Source organism: Pristiophorus japonicus, chromosome 26 (genome assembly GCF_044704955.1).
Source record: "Pristiophorus japonicus isolate sPriJap1 chromosome 26, sPriJap1.hap1, whole genome shotgun sequence".
NCBI classification, from domain to species: Eukaryota; Metazoa; Chordata; class Chondrichthyes; family Pristiophoridae; genus Pristiophorus; species Pristiophorus japonicus.
Window position 1 is genome coordinate 16575852 of NC_092002.1, and position 20050 is coordinate 16595901.

The window sequence follows — 20050 nt, forward strand, 5'->3', positions numbered from 1 at the left end:
TCTATCTGCAGAAGAAACACTCTGCCTTCACATATGGACAACTTTGAGCAATGTGTTGTCCCAGGCACCTATAGCACGACTTCGACGCTCTGTTAGAATTTCCAGTTTCTGAGACTTTGGGGCCCCCACAGTCTTTTACTTTGAACCTGCAGGTGATTTGCCTCGGTTGACTGACGATCGTAATTATTATTTAATTCTCGGGAATATTGTTCGGCCATGCCCATCGACCTCGCTGTCTGACAAGCAATCTCAAAAGTCAAGTCATCCGTCATCAATAACTTCCTTCTGATCGCATCATTTTTCACCCCACAAACAAAACGATCCCATAATGCTCGGTTTTGAAAGTTTCCAAAATTACACTGCATCGATAGCTTTTTTAATGTTATGATGTAATCACTGATACTTTCATCAGCCTTTTGATTCCGACCCAAAACGATAGCTTTCAGCAATTTCTAACAGTTTGGGGTTATAGTGCTGCTCCAGCTTCGTTAAAATCTCTTTAAGCATTGTGTCCTTTGGCTTGTCAGACACAAGCAGATTTACACGCGTTTCATACAATGCTGGAGCTGCCTCCGATTAAGAAGATCGCTTTCTTACGTTCCAACACAGCCTGGTTCTGGACTGCATTGTCTGGAACTTCGATTGTGTTATTTGCGGTGAAATACATTTTTAGCCGATCCACATACGCTTTAAAATGTTCCCCGTCGTGTCGATATTCACCCAAATGTCCTATTACATCTGCCATTTTAATCTCTAGCTGTTCACACCGTGTGCTGTATTTTACCTCGGATTTTTGTAGCTTTTTCCAAAGACAGAAACTTCCAAAGTCTCTCCGTCGGCCGGCTGAATCCTTCACCAACAAAATTTAAGCTTTAAATCATCCGAAAAATCCCATCCTCGTCACCAAATGTGATATATTCACAGAGCACTGCACACAGTGCTCCTAACATGGCAGCCTCCAGAACAGCCTGCTTCTGTTTATTATTAACTCTGCAGTTGCAGTACACAATACGTCCTCATCCACAGTGTGGAGCTACAAACATTACAAGCTTACAGACATTACAACTGATGCAGTGATGTAACACACTGATGTAGTGATGTAGCGTAGTGATGTAATGATGTCGCACACTGATGTAGTGATGTAGCACACTGTAGTGATGTAGCACACTGATGCAGTAATGTAGCGTAGTGATGTAATGATGTAACACACAGATGCTGTGATGTAATACAGTCAACCCACCGATAATGAACCAACGATTAACCCCGTCCCCATTCCCCAGCTCACTGCTGTTTGGCGGAAATCAAAGAATGAAATCAAAGATAATCAATAACAAACTTGCCATTGCTCAGTGTCCTCTTATAACTGTGAATCTGGTGCCCACAGAAAAAATCCCCTGCATCTGAGCAAAGTTATTGAGGGCATTCCTCGAAATTGAAGCTCCACCTATTTCTCTCAAGTGTCGCTCACCCTATGGGATGTTCACTGATCAGATGATGTGCTGTTTCCTGTCTTATCGCAGGCCAGAATCGCCCACCGAACAAACAGGAAGTTGCCGTTATACACACGATTCTGCAACATCTGCATCGAGCTTCACAATGGGTTCAGACTGCCACACTCTGCTGTACATGGAATCACATCGAATTTATGGCACAGAAACAGGCCATTTAGCCCAACTGGTCCATGCTGGTGTTTATGCTGGTCTATAAAGGCTCCTCCCACATTGCCTCATCTCACCCTATCATCGAATCATAGAAATTGACAGCACAGAAGGAGGCCATTCGGCCCATCGTGTCCGCGCCGGTGGGTTTAGGCTACCCAGCCTAAACCCACTTTCCAGCTCTAGGTCCCTAGCCCTGCAGGTTATGGCACTTCAAGGGCATATCCAAGTACTTTGTAAATGCTGTGAGAGTTTCTGCCTCGACCACCCTCTCAAGCAATGAGTTCCAGAGCCCCGCCACCCTCTGGGTGAAGACATTTCCCCTCAAATCCCTTCTAAACTCCTACCAATTACTATAACATCTATGCCCCCTGGTTTTTGACCCCTCTGCTAAGAGAAATAGGTCCTTCCTATCCACTCTATCTAGGCCCCTCATCATTTTATACACCTCAATAAAGTCTCCCCTCAGCCTCCTCAAGGAAAACAAACCCAGCCTATCCAATCTTTCCTCATAGGTAATATTCTCCACTCCAGATCCTCGTAAATCTCCTCTGTACCCTCGCTAGTGCAATCCCAATTATCCTTCTATTCCATTCTCCCTCCTGTATTTATCTACCTTCCTCTTAAAGGCATCTATGCTATTCACCTGCATGTTGCTGACTCCAGTGCAGTGCTGAGGGAGTGCCGCACTGTCAGAGGTGCCGTCTTTCAGATGAGACGCTAAACTGAGGCCCCGTCTGCCCTCTCAGGTGGATGTAAAAGATCCCGTGGCACTATTTCAACGAAGAGCAGGGGAGTTATCCCCAGTGTCTTGGCCAATATTTATCCCTCAATGGGGATAGGGCAGGAAGGTGGAGTTGAGGTAGAAGATCAGCCATGATCTCATTGAATGGCGGAGCAGGCTCGAGGGGCTGAATGGCCTACTCCTGCTCCTAATTCTTATGCTCTTATATAATCAACGTCACTAAACATCAGTTTCTGCCATTGGCGTGTTAACTGCAGCTCCCATCCACCACCTCCTGGAGATGAATGGATACCCCCGGCCTCCCTCCCAACACCAGTGATTGCCGCTGGGCCAACGCCAACAGGCTCCTTAATCGTGAATGCAATCACTGTTCCAGGAGCAGTGTTGGAAAGCAGACCTGCAGGAAGCCAATGTTTCTGCTGTCAGGGGAACCATTTATTTCATTTGTGTGCATTTTTTTTTAAAAGACGTTTCTTGTGATTAGATTTTTGCACTTACAGCATTGCATTTCTCAGAAACATTGTTCTGTGGAATCTCTGCCCTCCAGGAGTCGGGTTCAGATTGCTCAACTCTAGTAACTGCCGACGTTCAACAATACGGAGGCAGAAAAGACTTTGAACTCCAACAAGTGTCAGCTGCGGCTTCAGTGGGCAACTCTCTCTCTCGCTCGCTCCCTGAGTCAGAAGGTTGCAGATTCACAATCCCACTCTAGTGCAGTGCTGAGGGAGCGCTGCACTGTCGGAGGTGCCGTCTTTTGCATGAGACGTTAAACCGAGGCCCCGTCTGCTCTCTCAGGTGGACATAAAAGATCCCACGGCACTATTTCGAAGAAGAGCAGGGGAGTTCTCCCCGGTGTCCCTGGCCAATATTTATCCCTCAATCAACATAACAAAAGACAGATTATCTGCTCATCATCACGTTGCTGTGTGTGGGAGCTTGCTGTGCGCAAATTGGCTGCTGCGTTTCCCACATTACAACAGTGACCACACTCCAAAAGTACTTCATTGGCTGTAAAGCGCTTTGGGACGTCTGGTGCTCGTGAAAGGAACTTGAGCACAAAATCTAGCGGAGGGAGTGCCGCACTGTCGGAGGTGCTGTCTTTCAGATGAACAGATAAACCAAGGTCCTCGCTACCTTCCCAGGTGGAGGTAAAAGATCCCACGGCACTAAATGGCTCAATTGGTTGGGAATTTCCTTGGAATGTGAGAGGCAACAACAACCACTTGAATTTATATAGCGTCTTTAAAGTAGTTAAACTTCCCAAGGCGCTTCACAGGAGTATTATGAGAGATTTTACACAATTGACACTGAGCCGCATAAGGAGAAATTAGTGCAAGTGAGGAAAAGCTTGGTCAGAGAGGTAGGTTTTAAGGAGCGTCTTGTCGGAGGAAAGAGAGGTAGTGACACGGAGGGGTTTAGGGAGGGAGTTCCAGAGCTTAGGGCCCAGGCAACAGAAGGCACGGCCACCAATGGTTGAGCGACTATAGTCAGGGATACTCAAGAGAATTAGAGGAGTGCAGACATCTCATAGAAACATAGAAACACAGAAAATAGATGCAGGAGTAGGTCATTCAGCCCTTAGAGTCTGCACCATCATTCAATATGATCATGGCTGATCATGCAACTTTAGTACCCCATTCCTGCTTTCTCTCCATACCCCTTGATTCCTTTAGCCGTAAGGGCCACATCTAACTCCCTTTTGAATGTATCTAACGAACTGGCCTCAACAATCTGTAGAGAATTCCACAGGTTCACAATTCTCTGAGTGAAGAAGTTTCTCCTCATCTCGATCCTAAATGGCTTACCCCTTACCCTTAGACTGTGACCCTGGTTCTGAACTTCCCCAACATCGGGAACATTCTTCCTGCATCTAACCTGTCCAATCCTGTCAGAATTTTATATGTTTCTATGAGATCCCCTCTCATTCTTCTAAATTCCAGTGAATATAAGCCTAGTCGATCCAGTCTTTCTTCATATGTCAGTCCTGCCATCCCGGGAATCAGTCTGGTGAACCTTCGCTGCACTTCCTCAATAGCAAGAATGTCCTTCCTCAGATTAGGAGACCAAAACTGTACACAATACTCAAGATGAGGCTCTGTACAACTGCAGTAAGACCTCGCTGCTCCTATACTCAAATCCCCTCGCTATGAAGGCCAACATGCCATTTGCTGCCTTCACCGCCTGCTGCACCTGCATGTCAACTTTCAATGACTGATGTACCATGACACCTCCCATTTTCCTAATCTGTCACCATTCAGATAATATTCTGCCTTCCTGTTTTTGCCACCAAAGTGGATAACCTCACATTTATCTACATTATCCTGCATCTGCCATTTATTTGCCCACTCACCTAACCTGTGGGGGTTGCGGGGCTGGAGGAGATCACAGAGATAGGGAGGGGGCGAGGCCATGGAGGGATTTGAAAACCAGGATGAGAATTTTGAAATCGAGGCGTTGCTTAACCGGGAGCCAATGTAGGTCAGTGAGCACAGGGGGTGATGGGTGAGCGGGACTTGGTACGAGTAGGGCACGGGCCGCCGAGTTTTGTCTCACCTCTAGTTTATGTATGGTAGGATGTAAATGCAAGTCTTGGGCTCTGTCTGGAGTTAATTTTAACTCATGTGCCAGATGTGGCCACACATTGCCTCAGTTAGGCTGCTTTTGCATTTATTGCCTCTGTCTCCCAGTTGGCAGGAGGCCGTGTTTGTGGCAGCTCATGTTGGTAAAAGCATCTCTCAACGGTAACGCGGAAGATGCATGAAAATATAAGTTTTGGCAAAGTGGTTACAGTGAAATCTTCCTTCAGTCTCCCGTAAGACAGGGGTCACCTTCCTCACAGACCACAACACAGCTAGTTTTAATGAGAAATAATTGTGAATTTTTTGAAATAAGATGCCATTAACCCAGTAAGTCCAGTCTGGGATTGGGCCCAGCACTCTGCCTGATTTACCCCCTTAGAATGCTCTTGTTCACCGATTATGTATCTGCTACTTCTTTGGGGTTGCTAGAACCAGTCAGTCATCACAACCAGGCAACACTAAAGGCCACAGAATCACAGAAACTATCAGCACAGAAAGAGGCCAATCAGTCCATTCTTGGCCGCCTCATTTCCCCCCCATTACCGCATTCCACAGAAGCCGAACCGATTTCTTTTGCTCTTCCATTCGAGCCTTCCTCAATGTCGTCTCACCATCACAGCTTTGGCTTTCTCCACAAGGCCTATCCCGAGTTGGGATCCACCGCGTCAGTTTTGGAGGGACATGATCGGAGCTCAGGAAAGGCGTGAGTTCGGGGTCAGGGGCCCAGCGGTAGCACGGGGCCAGCCTACACTGCGATACGTGTGCGCATTAGGCCCGTGCAGCAGAGCTTGTCTCCAGTCGTCTTGGCTAACCCTTGCCACTGGACCAAGATCTCGCTCTGTCAAGCCCGTGTGGTGGCTGGTGTGCAATGGTCACCACACGTTAAAAAAATCCACGCACAGGCATCTTCCACCCTTCAGGATGTAGTTCGGGATCTGGAATTTTAGTTTCTTCATTGGAACATCTGTGAACTCATCCTTTTTTGGCGTGGAATCAAGTCTCCCTCGCTTTGAGGGACCGCCTATGATGATGATTTGAAGGGTGCCAGCCTTCAGTCAAGCAGCACCCGTACATTGTCCGTGCGAATCCCCTCCCTGTGAGCACTCCATTACTGATCGCAGGCTCCTCATTTTCATCTTCAAACACACTGTGGGCCTCAATGGTGTCTACAACATACAATCACACCAGATATACGGCACAAAAACAGACCATTCGGCCCAACCAGTCCATGCTCCACTCGAGCCTCCTCCCGTCTTTCCTCATCTAAATCTATCAGCATAACCCTCTATTCCCTTCTCCCTCATATACTTGTCCAGCCTCCCCTTAAATGCATCGATACTATTCGCTTCAACCCCTCCCTGTGGCAGCGAGTTCCACATTCTCACCGCTCTCTGGGTAAAGAAGTTTCTTCTGAATTCCCCATTGGATTTCTTGGTGACGATCTTATATTGTTGGCCCCTAGTTATGCTCTTCCCCACAAGTGGGAAACATTCTCTCTGTATCCACTCCATCAAAACCTTTCATCATTTTAAAGACCTCTATTAGATCACCCCTCAGCTTTCTTTTTTCAAGAGAAAAGAGACCCAGCCTGTTCATCCTTTCCGGATATGTATACCCTCGCATTTCTGGTATCATCCTTGTAAATCTTCCCTGCACCCTCTCCGGTGCCTCTATATACTTTTTATAATATGGCGACCAGAACTGTACGCAGTGCTCTAAGTGTGGTCTAATCAAGGCTCAATACATGTTTAGCATAACTTCCCTACTTTTCAACTCTATCCCTCGAGGAATAAATCCTAGTGCTTGGTTTGCTTTTTTTTGGGGCCTTGCTAACCTGTGTCGCAACTTTTAGTGATTACAGAATGCCTGAAATTGCTTTAGGAGCGAATAAAATAACTGGGCATGTAGCAGTTCTTGAGAAGGGTTGGTAACCCAAGGCATGATCAAGTAGGCCGGTGGTGTGAGGTAGTGGGGCTGAGCTCTTTAGGGAGAGCTTTCCAGAGCATGGGGTGGAGACAACTGAAGCAAATTGCTGGCGAATAAATTGGAGGAGATGGTGTGGTGGAAGAGAAAGGGTTAATGCTTATATTGATTGAAGGTGGCACGGACCATGATTTATTGATATAAGCAACCTCCAGGTATTGCGTACGCGATATCAGCCACTAAATGATCATTGTCACGTTGCTGTTTGCGGGATCTTTCTGTGCGCCAACATCGGTTGCCGCGTATCCTACATTACAGGAAGTACTTCTGTCGGCTGTAAAGCGCTTTGGGATATCCTGCGGTCGTGAAAGGCGCTATCTAAATGCAAGTCTTCCTTTTTCTTGTTTTGTAAAAACACGTCAATGTGTGAGCGACCATGGATCTATTTATGGAACAAGATAATTGTTCGGGGCCTGTAACCTGAACTATGTGCATACAATGCGGGTGCTGGTATAAGGCTGGATATCTGTCAGTGAAAGGGTATCTCTCATAATGGAGTGAGTTAACTCCCTTTTTAATCTCCCTGCTTATTGACGTATTTAGCACAGCCTCTCATGTGAGACACAGCTGAAGTCTCTCTCTCGTTCTCACACTGAGCTCCGCTGTTTATCCAACTCTCTCTTTTCTCCCCGTTGCAGGAAATCTCGTCATGAATACCAGAACACGCTGGGCACCAAGGCCATCCAGAGGCAAAACCGACGCAGAATGACCTGCCCCAGCCCGGCCGAGATCAGCAAGGCCAAAGCTATCATGTCCATGCCTCAGCTCACCAAGGCTCTGAGCCTGGACGAACTCCTCATGAAGTGTGTCCAGTCCTTCGGTAAGTGTCTGTTTCAGAGACCATCTCCAGTCTGACTGGTGAGAGTGAGAGTGAGAGGAGCGGTGCTTTGTGAAATGTTAGTGCATCGCTTCGATATGGAGCTGACGCTACGCAAACAAAACTGTGGCTATCTGGAGAGGGGAGTGAACAGGGTGGGGTGGGGGGGGATTGTAGCTGATTTATATTTGCAGTTACAGAAGAGTTTAAGGGTTCAGTGTTTGACTAGACCCTAATGGACTGTACAGGGGTAGGAGGACTTTAAGCTTGCCACTGCTGGGAGTAGTGAGCAAATTAACATTTTTCAAAACTGTGTGTAGAGGCCATGTAGGTGTATACAGCATGAACAGGCTTCAGTCTGAGTGTCCTCGGGCTCTGGTTATGCTTCCCATGCGCTAATGGAGCTGGATTCCCCACAGGCGAAACAACCCAAACGTTAGCGAGGTGCATTTCGTTGCAGAATCATCGCAGAGAGGGTGCTGATGAGATTTATGAGAATGGTTCCAAGGATGAGGGACTTGAGTTACATGGATAGACTGGAGAAGTTGGGGTTGTTCTCAGAGCAGAGAAGGTTGAGAGGAGATTTTATCGAGGTGTCCAAAATCATGAGGGGTCTGGGCAGAGTAGATAGAGAGAAACTGTTCCCATTGGTGGAAACCAGAACCACATAAGAAAAAACGTTGTCACTTTCCGAGGTTTGACTCCTCCCTGGAAGTTCTGACTAACAGGAAAAAAAGTAACACGTGAAATATGACTGGTTTACTGCCCTTCTGTGAACTCTTTGAGTGACTGAACAATTTGGGCTCTGATTAAGGCAGTGAACACAATGGGCTCAATTTTGCCCAAGCCCGTTTTCTCTCACACACTCTCACCGGTTATTTAGCTCCATAAATGCACCAGAAAAACACGTCCGAACTTTCCCTGATGTTTATGCTGCAATCCGAAGCCGTGCAGCGTGGCCAGTCACCTCAGGGGGTAGAGCCTGCTGTCTGCGCCGAAAAACGCAGCCGGGCCTTCTGCGCATGCGCAGGGAAAAAAAACGTAAGCTTATGACGTCGCTGCAATGGATGCACCTGCTCAGTACAGCTCCGAGTTGGCAATCGAGAAGCCTCCAGACCGGGACCGGGATCTCAAGTGGGCGCAGTTAAATATCCAGGGTAAGCATAGAGTCAGGAAAGAATGGGATGGTTTCTGGTCACTTTTAAATTGCTTGTAATTAGTTATTCTTGGAAATTATAGTCATACAGAAAAGAAATGTTTGTGGCGGAGGTGCGACGAATGTTTATGGCAGAAGAGCGGCAAGAGATTGTGATGGAGGTGCGACAGATGAGGGTACAGGGCCCAGAAGAGGCGAGGACCCAGGGGCAGCACGGACCAGCCCACCCTGCGATATGCGTGCGCACTAGGTCCGTGCAGCAGAGCAGGTCTCCAGTCGTCCTGGTTAACCCTCGCCACTGGATAAAGGCCTAGTTCTGTCAGGCCCGTGTGGTAGCTGGTGTACAATGGTCACCGCACGTTAAAAAAATCCACGCACAGGCATCTTCCGCTCCCCTCAATTGGAGTTCAGGACTGGAAAATCGGGTCTTTCATTGAAACATCTGTGAACTCTCGTGTGGAAACAAGTCATCCTCGTTCGAGGGACCGACTATGATGATGATGATGATGATGGATAAGTACCTGAAGGAAATTTTGCAGTGCTACGGGGAAAGGGCGGGGGAGTGGGACTGGCTGAAGTGCCCTTGCACAAGCTCGATGGGCCGAATGGCCTCCTTCCGTGCTGTAACCATTTTGTGCTTCCATGATATGAAGGATTCTGTCAGGGTGTCTAGTAAAGATGCCCAAAGTATGAAGAACAGGATGGTTTGCCCTGGGATTTTGCCCCTTTTTGAGTATTTTTCAGAGGATCCCTGAGATAATCGATGAAGAATTCACGCTCTCTCCTCCACAAAATCGCTGAGACAGGACAGAGCGTTTCTCGAGTATCAGCTGTGGCTCAGTGGGCAGCACTCTCTCCTCCTGAGTCAGAAAGTTGTGGGTTCAAGTCCCACTCCAGGGACTTGAGCACAAAAAAAATCTAGGCTGACACTCCAGTGCAGTGCTGAGGGAGCGCTACACTGTCAGAGGTGCCATCTTTCGGATGAGATGTTAAACCAAGGCCCCATCTGCCCCCTCAAGTGGATATAAAAGATCCCATGGCACTATTTCAAAGAAGAGCAGGGAATTATCCCCGGTGACCTGGGCCAATATTTATTCCTCAGTCAACATAACAACAAAAACAGATTATCTGGTCATTATCACATTGCTGTTTGTGGGAGCTTGCTGTGCGCAAATTAGCCACTGCGTTTCCCACATTACAACAGTGACTACACTCGAAAAAGTACTTCATTGGCTGTAAAACGTTTTGAGACGTCCGGTGGTCGTGGAAGGCGCTATATAAATGCAAGTCTTTCATTCTTGGTTATATTTTGTGACTCTTCGATTTTACTTCTCTCTCGCCATTGGTTGGTTATCACATAACACGAATATTTTGGTGAGGGTCTGTGCCTGCCAACAGTTTCAAACAAAAGTTCTACTTCTTGGAGGCCTGATTTCCAAATGGTATCGCTTTCGAAAAAGAAACTTGCCCTGGCTTTCTCGTTATCACTGTTCTCAGAAACAGCTGAAAAGGCCTGGACATCCAGGGAGCTATTTTACCGTGCAATTGTGGTCCAAATTGGTTGGCCATTTTTCGCACAGCAAGACTACACAGACTGACTGTTTTTGGTGGTATTGTTGGGGAGGTATGTTGGCCGGGACAGCAGAATTCCTTGCTCTTCTGCAAGCACCCAGTGTTAGCTTCAAGCGCTCACGGGTCAGCTACATATAGTACATATAGTTTTATACATAGTACAGCTCCCTCTACTCTGCACTCAAAATAAAACGTCCAACTTCAAAGGAAGCAGCTCACATTTGACCAGTGTGACCTCGCCAAATGCTTTCGTGCCCGTTTGCACTGCATTGAATTGTGGGTAATTTGATGTTTGGAATCGAAAGCCAATAAGAATTGTATTATGTTTGTCATGCACTTATGAATGACTACATGAGGCAATGTGTTGTACTCAAACTGTAGCGACCTTGGTCCTTTATTCGTAACTCCAGAGTGAGGCGCAAGGATGGTGAGCAGCCTTTTATACTGGGCCCTGCACACCTATGCAGGTGACCCTCAGGTCTCCCACCGCAGTGCCCTCTGGTGGACAGCCTCTGCCACAGGGGCGGGAAACCCCGGTCTTCACCAGTTGCACCCTCTAGTGGTGCCAGTATAGTATATATACAGTGTAAACCTTATTGATTGTACATCAGGTAACAAGTCTCCATCTTATGCAACTATACAGTGACTACACAGAGAGTATATCGATAGTCTGCATATATAACAAATTGTGCTGTGATTGTCGCTAACTTCCTTTACTGAGGACCTCGGCAGCCAGCAGAGAATGTAATCCATCATTCCACAAGTCTAAGCCCAATTTCAGAGTGTTCCCACCCAACCTCAAATATCACACTCTCATCCTCCCCAGCCCCCACACCACCACTTATTGATTAATCTTGTTCCCATCATCCCTGTGCATGCTGACCGACATTGGCTTCGGGTCTGGCAACGTCTCCATTTTATAATTCTCAACCGTGGCTCAGTGGGCAGCACTCTCGCCTCTGAGTCAGACGGTTGTGGGTTCAGGTCCCATTCCAGGGACTTGAGCACATAAATCTAGGCTGACACTCCCAGTGCAGTGCTGAGGGAGTGCTGCACTGCCAGAGATGCCACCTTTCGGATGAGACGTTAAACCGAGGCCCCGTCTGCGCTCTGAGGTGGACGTAAAAGTTCCCGTGGCGCTATTTCGAAGAAGAGCAGGGGAGTTATCTCCGGTGTCCTGGGGCCAATATTTATCCCTCAATCAACATTACTAAAACAGATTATCTGGTCATTGTGATGTGGCAGTTTGTGGGAGCTTGCTGTGCTCAAATTGGCTGCTGCGTTTCCTACATTATAACAGTGACTACACTTCATAAAGTACTTCATTGGCTGTAAAGCGCTTTAAGACATCCAGTGGTCGCAAAAGGTGCTATAGAAATGTAAGTCTTTTCTTCTTCATCCTCATATTCAACTCCCTTCATGACCTCGTCCCCCTCCCTATCTCTGTTATCTCATGCAGTCCAACATCTCTCAGATCTCTGCTTTCCTCCAATTTTACAATTCTTGCACACCCCGATGTTTCATCTGCCTTTCATTGTTGGCGATGTGTTTCGGTTTCTATGCCTTAAGCTGGAGTTCAGAAGAATGAGAGGGGACCTCATAGAAACGTTTAAAATTCTGACGGGTTTAGACAGGTTAGATGCAGGAAGAATGTTCCAAATGTTGGGGAAGTCCAGAACCAGGGGTCACAGTCTAAGGATAAGGGGTAAGCCATTTAGGACCGAGATGAGGAGAAACTTCTTCACCCAGAGAGTGGTGAACCTGTGGAATTCTCTACCACAGAAAGTTGTTGAGGCCAATTCACTAAATATATTCAAAAAGGAGTTCGATGAAGTCCTTACTACTAGGGGGATGGCGAGAAAGCAGGAATGGGGTACTGAAGTTGCATGTCCAGCCATGAACTCATTGAATGGCGGTGCAGGCTAGAAGGGCCGAATGGCCTACTCCTGCACCTATTTTCTATGTTTCTATGTTTCTAATTCCCTCCCGAAGCCTCTCTCTTCTTTATTAAAATGCTCCTTAAAACCTTACACTTTGACCAAGCCTTTGGTTAACTGTCCTAATATCTCCTTCAGTGTCCATTTTTATTTGATAACGCTCCTGTGAAACGATTTGGGATGTTTTTCTATGTTAAGGGTGCTATATAAATACAAGTTGTTATTAAGGCAGTCAATAGTTGAGCCATGGAGAAGGTTCTCGGTTGAATCCACAGACTGTGGTGAGTTAGCTGATGTCCAGGAGAACAACAGGAGGGAGGGGAGTTTAGGGATAAATATTGGCCAGGACACCGGGGGTAACTCCCCTACTCTTTGAAATAGTGCCACTGGATCTTTTGCATCCACAGAGAACAGACGGGGCCTCGGTTTAACGTCTCATCCGAAAGACAGCACCTCTGACAGTGCAGCGCTCCCTCAGCACTGCACTGGGAGTGTCAGCTGAGATTTTGTGCTCAAATCTCCTGGAGTGGGACTTGAACCCACAACCTTCTGACTCAGAGGCGAGAGGGCTACCCACTGAGCCACAGCTGATATTAGTGCATTCCCTTATGTTGGACACTTGATTGTGTGTGAATTAGTTGGTCTGTTTTCAAACATCAAACTGGACATCGATACGGGAGCATGATGGAACTGCAGTTGTACAGAATGAAAAAGTGAGTGAGACAGATAGAAATGCAAATACAGAGTGATGGAGACAGGATGATACACACTACCACTCAGGTTAGCACAGACCGAGAGGAATGCGCACACACAGGAACAGATGCCTGTTTCTGCCACACATTTTTTAAAAAATTCATTCACAGGATGTGGGCATCGCTGGCAAGGCCAGCATTTAATGCCAATTGCCCTTGCTAGGCCATTTCAGAGGGCAGTTAAGAGTCAACCACGTTGCTGTGGGTCTGGAGTCACATATAGGCCAGACCGTGTAAGGGCGGCAGATTTCCTTCCCTAAAGGACATTAGTGAACCAGATGAGTTTTTACAACAATCAGGTAGTTTCACGGTCACCATTACTGATACAAACTTTTTATTCCAGATTTATTTACTGAACTGAATTTATATTCCCCAGCTGCCGAGGTGGGTTTTGAGCTCTTGTCACCTTGTTGTTAGTCCAGGATTACTAGTCCAGTAAATTGCCACTATGCTACTGTTCCCTAGTCCTGCAAGGGTGTTGTGCGAGAGCAAGTTGCTGTTGTTGCTGCCTCTGTGACCCACTGCATCAGATGAGCTGGTGTAGAATGCCATGAGGCATACTTCACCTCAGAATCATCCTGCCAAGAGCCACTCTTTATCTGCTGCTTTGATTTCGAAACCCCATCCATATAGCGACTGTGTGATTGCATCCAAACCTCGGTCTCAATCCCCAGCACCAGCTCACTCACCGAGCTTGGGAAAGAAAGACTTGCATTTATATTTAGCACCTTTCGTGACCTCAGGACATCCCAAGGCGTTTTACAGCCAATGAAGTACTTTTTGGAGTGTAGTCACTGTTGTAATGTGGGAAACGCGGCAGCCAATTTACACACAGCAAGCTCCCACAAACAGCAATGTGATAATGACCAGATAATCTGTCTTTAGTGATGTTGATTGAGGGATAAATATTGGCCCAGGACACCAGGGATAACTCCCCTGCTCTTCTTCGAAATAGTGTCTTTTACGACCAACTGAGAGAGTAGACGGGGGCTTAGTTTAACGTCTCATCCAAAAGACAGCACTTCCAACAGTGCAGCACTCCCTCAGCACTGCACTAGCAGCCTAGATTGTGTGATCAAGTATCTGGAGTGGGACTATGAATCCACAACCTTATGCACTGAGCCACAGCTGACAGGATGAATTTACTTACTGACCACAATGCACTGGCATCAACTCAAGTAGAACAGTAACTGGAACTCACTGAGGCTGCATGGAATGTGGAACAATATTGATGTTCATGAATTTCAAACCATTTTTCATGACATGCGCAGGACTGAAGGATATTGTAATCTTGATAGGCGTTTCTTGATATACCATCTTCCCTGCATTCACCTTCTCACATTCCTAGCATACACCTCTCAGCTTCCCAGCATTCAGTGGGCAGCTCTCTCCCCTCTGAGTCAGAAGGTCATGGGTTCAAGTCCCACTCCAGAGACTTGAGCACAAAAATCCAGGTTTACACTCCAGTGCAGTACTGAGGGAGTGCTGCACTGTCGGAGGTGCCATCTTTTGGATGAGGCGTTAAACCGAGGCCCCATCTGCTCTCTCAGGTGGATGTAAAAGATCCCACGGCACTATTTCGAAGAAGAGCAGAGGAGTTCTCCCAGGTGTCCTGGGCCAATATTTATCCCTCAATCAATATAACAAAAACAGATTATCTGGTCATTATCACATTGCTGTTTGTGGGAGCTTGCTGTGCGCAAATTGGCTGGCTCGTTTCCCACATTACAACAGTGACTACACTCCAAAAGTACTTCATTGGCTGTACAGTGCTTTGGGACATCCTGCGGTTGTGAAAGGTGCTATATAAATGCAAGTTATACTCTCTTTAAAGGAGAAGTTACACTGTTACTGACCTGACTCCAGATTCCTCCTACAAATGTCGGAGAGTGATGATCACCACCTATCTGTGTGAGATCTACAGTGGGAGGACTGATCTTATGTGGTTTCGTTCTTACATTTGCGTCGTCTCTGCTTTGTGCAGATTTGCAAATACGTGATACCAGAAACTGCAGAAGGGGTATCAAAGGATCGCGGCAAACCATATCCCAGACTTTGCATACTACAGTTGGTGAATTGTGGAAGCGATCGTTGAGTGCTCCTGAGCGTCTAGTAGTAGTTGGATAGCAGAGGCAGAGGGAACTGGGAACATAGATCAAGGTTTGATTGGCACCCCATCCACCACCTTCAACATTCACTCCCTCCACCACCGGCGCCCCCTGGCTGCAGTGTGCACCGTCTACAAGATGCACTGCAGCAACTCGCCAAGGCTTCTTCGGCAGCACCTCCCAAACCCGCGACCTCTACCCCCTAGAAGGACAAGGGCAGCAGGCGCATGGGAACACCACCACCTCCACGTTCCCCTCCGAGTCACACACCATCCCGACTTGGAAATATATCGGCCGTTCCTTCATAGTTACCGAATCAAAACCCTGGAACTCCCTCCCTAACCGTCACCACACGGACTGCAGCGGTTCAAGAAGGTGGCTCACCACCTCCTTCTCAAGGGGCAATTAGGAATGGGCAATAAATGCCGGCCTTGCCAATGACCCTTACACCCCAGGAATAAATAAAAAGGAGAACCAAAGTCGGTCAGTAACGAGAAGACAGGTGTGGGTAGTGGGCGATAATCCCGCTGGACCATTGCCCTCTGCCTGAAACACAGCGCACCTGCCTTTTTCAAATGGATGCGGCGGCCTATCTGTCGAAATTCAGCTCTCTGTGATTTTTTTTTTTCACCAGCGAGGCGGAAGTGGCCTCCTCATGGGGACGGGGCGGAAGTGACCGAGGCTGTCTGTCATCAGCGCCTCTCCTCTTCAGTTACAGGAGCGAGCCAGGTGGCCAACTCTGCATTCGTTTTATTTAGGTCCACCGGGCCACCAGGAGGGAATGTTTCGGCCGGGCCAAGAGGCGGGTGCCAGGCTGTATGTTGGCGGCCCGGCCGAACCCGCGGTCATAATCGTCAGCCACTTTAAGGGCGGTCGCGCTGCCATTTCACAGAGGGTGCGCCGACAGCGAAAGTGGCAGAGCAATTCCGGCGGGGCAACTTCGGGCAAGGGGCAATTTCGTGAGGGGGGCCCCCGCCAGATAGTAAGGGGTCGGCGCGTGCACACCGCGGGGGGGAAGTGGGCGGAGCGGTCCGGGACACTGCTCCAAACCCCAGAGAATCGGCGGCCATTCCGCGCCGCCCCGTGGCTGCTGCTTTCCAGCGGTCAGTGGCCTTATCGCAAGGGGCAATTTCAGCCCCTTGGACTCAGCATAGACCAGGCATCAAAGCCAGAGCTTCCCGGTTGATAGAGTTGACCCACTCGCTGCCTTAACGACTGGGGCAAGCCCCTCATGCATATTGTGCCCCCCCCTCCCCCAAACGCCTTTTGCGTCTTTGAATGCCCTCCCCTCCCGTTCAGTGCTCAGACGGTTAACACGGGCCGACCTTTTGAACCATTGCTGGAACACGGGGGCGTCCGATAACCCAAACAAAAGCGCTGGTGTGTTTGTCGCAAAAGCCACATCAGCCAAGGTTAATTCAGCCTGGGTCGCTTTCCATTTCCAGGAACAACCTTCTGCCCTTAAAGCCGACAGAAAGCCGAGGAATGTGCGTTTCCCGAACGATCAGCACATTCCGAGCAGATCAGCGAGCTGTATGAGTCACACCCGTCCCACCTCGGAGTCCGCTGACATACCTGGAAGTCCGCGGAGAGAATTCACCCCTCCCTCTTCTCCCCAGAATCAGAGATATTACAGCACCGAAGGAGGCCAATCGGCTCATTATTCAAGTGCTGGCTATTTGAAAGAGCTGTCACATCAGTCCCACTCCACTCTGCTCTTTCTTCATAGCCCAGCAAGCTTCTCCTTTTCAAGTATTTATCAAATTCCCTTTTTGAAAGCTACTATTGAATCTGCTCCCACCGCCCTTTCAGGCTGCACGTTCCAGATCACAAAAACTCGCTGCGTTTAAACAAAATATAAATATATTCTCGTCATCTCTCCTGTGGTTCTGTTGCCAATTACCTTCGATGTGCGTCCTCTGGTTACCGACCCTTCTGCCAGTGGAAACAATTTCTCCTTATTTACGCTATCAAAATCCCTCATAATTTTGAATGTACAGTCTCCTTGAGTTGCCGCTGGTGTTAGAATAACACCACATGGGAAATTGAGGCTGGCTATTCGGCAATGGGAAGCATCACAACTCAGCCAGATCTTGACCCCGCTCATTGGTGCCCACACTGTACACCAGAGGTCACCGGCTAGCGAGCGCAAGCAGGAGTCTGCTAACATCTTTATTGCCCCTGTTTCCAAACTGAGATCAACATCAGGCCATTAAAGCAGCTCCAACCCTGGCATTGTTCTTCACCATTTCACCGTGGCTCCCGGTTCCTGAGGATAACAACAACAACTTGTAATTATATAGCACCTTTATTGTAGTAAAACGTCCCAAGGCGCTTCACAGGAGTGTTACAAGACAAAGAATTTGACACCGAGCCACACAAGGAGAAATTACGGCAGGTGACCAAAAGCTTGGTCAAAGAGGTAGGCTTTAAGAGGCATCTTGAAGGAGAGGATTAGGGAGGGAGTTCCAGAGCTTGGGGCCCAGGCAACAGAAGGCACGGCCACCGATGGTGGAGCGATTACAATCAGGGAGGGCAGAATTAGAGGAGCGAACACATCTCAGGGGGTTGTGGGGCTGGAGGAGATTGCAGAGATAGGGAGGGGGTGAGGGCCATGGAGGGATTTGAAAACAAGGATGAGAATTTTGAAATCGAGGCATTGCTTAACCGGGAGCCAATGTAGGTCAGCGAGCACAGGGGGTGATGGGTGAGTGGGACTTGGTGCGAGTTAGGACACGGGCCGCCGAGTTTTGGATAACATCCTGTGGCCCAGGAGAAAGGAATGCTCCATGACCAGATTCCACACATGGTCAGTTTACAAAATCATATGGCACCATTGGCTAGAACACTGGACGTGTACACAGAAAATAGCTTGCATTTATATAGCGCCTTTCACAACCTCAGGACGTCTTAAAGCGCTTTATAGCCAATGAAGTACTTTTGAAGTGTAAACAGAAAATGTTGGAAGCACTCAACAGGTCCGGCAGCATCTGTGGAGAGAGAAACCGAGTTAATGTTTTGGGTGAATGGCCCTTCATCGGTTCACCAGCCTGAAACGCTAACTCTCTTTCTCTCTCCAGAGTTTCTGCCTGACCTGCTGAGTATTTCCACCATTTCAGATTACCTGCATCCACAGTATGTGGCTGAAGTACTTTCGAGGTGTAGTCACTGTAGGAAAGGCGATAACTAATTTGTGCACAGCAAGGTCCCACAAACAGCAACGTGATAATGATCATATATTTCAGTGATGGTGGTTGAGGGATAAATATTGGCCAGGACATCAGGCCCTGCACATGTGTAGATCTTTTGGGGGAGAAATTCGGCTGTTTAGCGCCACCATTAGCACCCGAGAGGGGCTCTAACGGGGCCGCTAAGCAGGTCCTGCCCGAGCACTGCACTGTGACGGCCTGCCGCGAACCTCACTGCTGGTTTAGGGGCGGCGCTGTCATTTAGCACTACCCACTCTGGCGCCGCCCCTTGGTGATGTCATCGACTGTGCGACGCCCCCTTTGTGACGCGTTTCCGAAATTGACTGTTGTGGCTTGCCGTAGCGCCAAGCGCTGCTCCCGACGGGGGAAGTGGATGGTGCACAAAGCATCCCGGGGCGACGTCGCCGGGAACGAGAAGGTAAGTGACCAGAGTCACAGTTTGAACAATTTACTTACCTCTCTTACCTGTGGGAGGCTGAATAGCCTCCCTTCCATTTTGATTTGCAGGTTCCACATGGTCGACCTCCTCTCCTCTTTAGGCGCTGGGATGCCGATATCCTAGCGCCTCAACCCGAGAAGCGTTACCGCCCTACGATGGTCCTTTAACGCCCGAAGAGAATTGCGCAACGCTTCTCCTCTTGGGGGGCGATACAACTGAATATCCCACTTTGAGGCAGTAGACATCGCCCGGCGTTAAAGGTAGCCGCCCAGCGGTATCACCGCCTCAAAGCGGGCAATAACGAATTTCTAGCCCAAGGTGTCCAGCTGAGAGGGCAGGCGGGGCCTCGGTTTAACGTCTCATCTAGGGCTCGGGAAGGGAGGCGAGTGACGAGGACATCTTCTCCCCTCCGTCGCCCAGAATTGTTCTGTTCGTAAGTGAGCGAGAGGATTTCATTTGCGGGTGCCTTTTCTCAGAATCAATTTGCCTCTTGCCCCGATCAGTCTGCCCGCAGTTCTCCTGGCCAATGAGATTTGGTTGAGCTGCGGAGCAGATTTGGTGAGATTAGATTTCGAAGGGGTCTGACGAGAAATGGTGATAACCATCACAACTGCAGCCATTTGCATTTGAGCACCAGGCAGTCTAAAATTAGTCAGTAAGATAATCACTGAGTTACATCTCTAGTTTTTCAGCTGCACCATCTGCTTTAGCTCCATTAACTTGCTTCTAGAGAATGGAGAATCTGATGTGGTAACACCATTGAGTAATGACTTGATTCTATAAATACCAGGCCCAGAATGCAAAAGTACCTCTGATTCGGATGACGATAACTGGAATTAAGGCTGTAGCTTTGCAATATTCGTCTCGACGTCCTGCTTATCTGGGCAATGGGAGTGGTCTTGAGATCACAGTCTACAGACCAACAGCAACTGTCCCAATGGCCTCATCGCAGCAAAGCCATATTTGAATTTTTTAAGAAAGAAACGAGTTCAGAACGGTTATATATTCATACACGTGATGACTCACTTGGTAGGTTCCTTGGGCTGGAATTTCAGCTTTGCTGATTTTCGGGGCGGTAATGGCAGTGGGGCAATA

The 20050-nt window shown here is 48.2% G+C and overlaps 1 protein-coding gene across 2 annotated transcripts in view; it reads left to right on the forward strand.

The window, feature by feature from the left end:
• LOC139239221 (RAS guanyl-releasing protein 1-like) overlaps nt 1-20050 on the forward strand; it is a 202887-nt gene that overhangs the window by 86369 nt on the left and 96468 nt on the right. For both annotated transcript variants that reach the window (XR_011588617.1, XM_070867901.1), the window contains exon 2: nt 7604-7785. Coding sequence is in view for 1 of the 2 variants with exons in the window: in XM_070867901.1 (XP_070724002.1) it covers nt 7604-7785 (182 nt within the window). In the remaining variant the exon portion in view is untranslated. The remainder of the gene's footprint in view (nt 1-7603; nt 7786-20050) is intronic.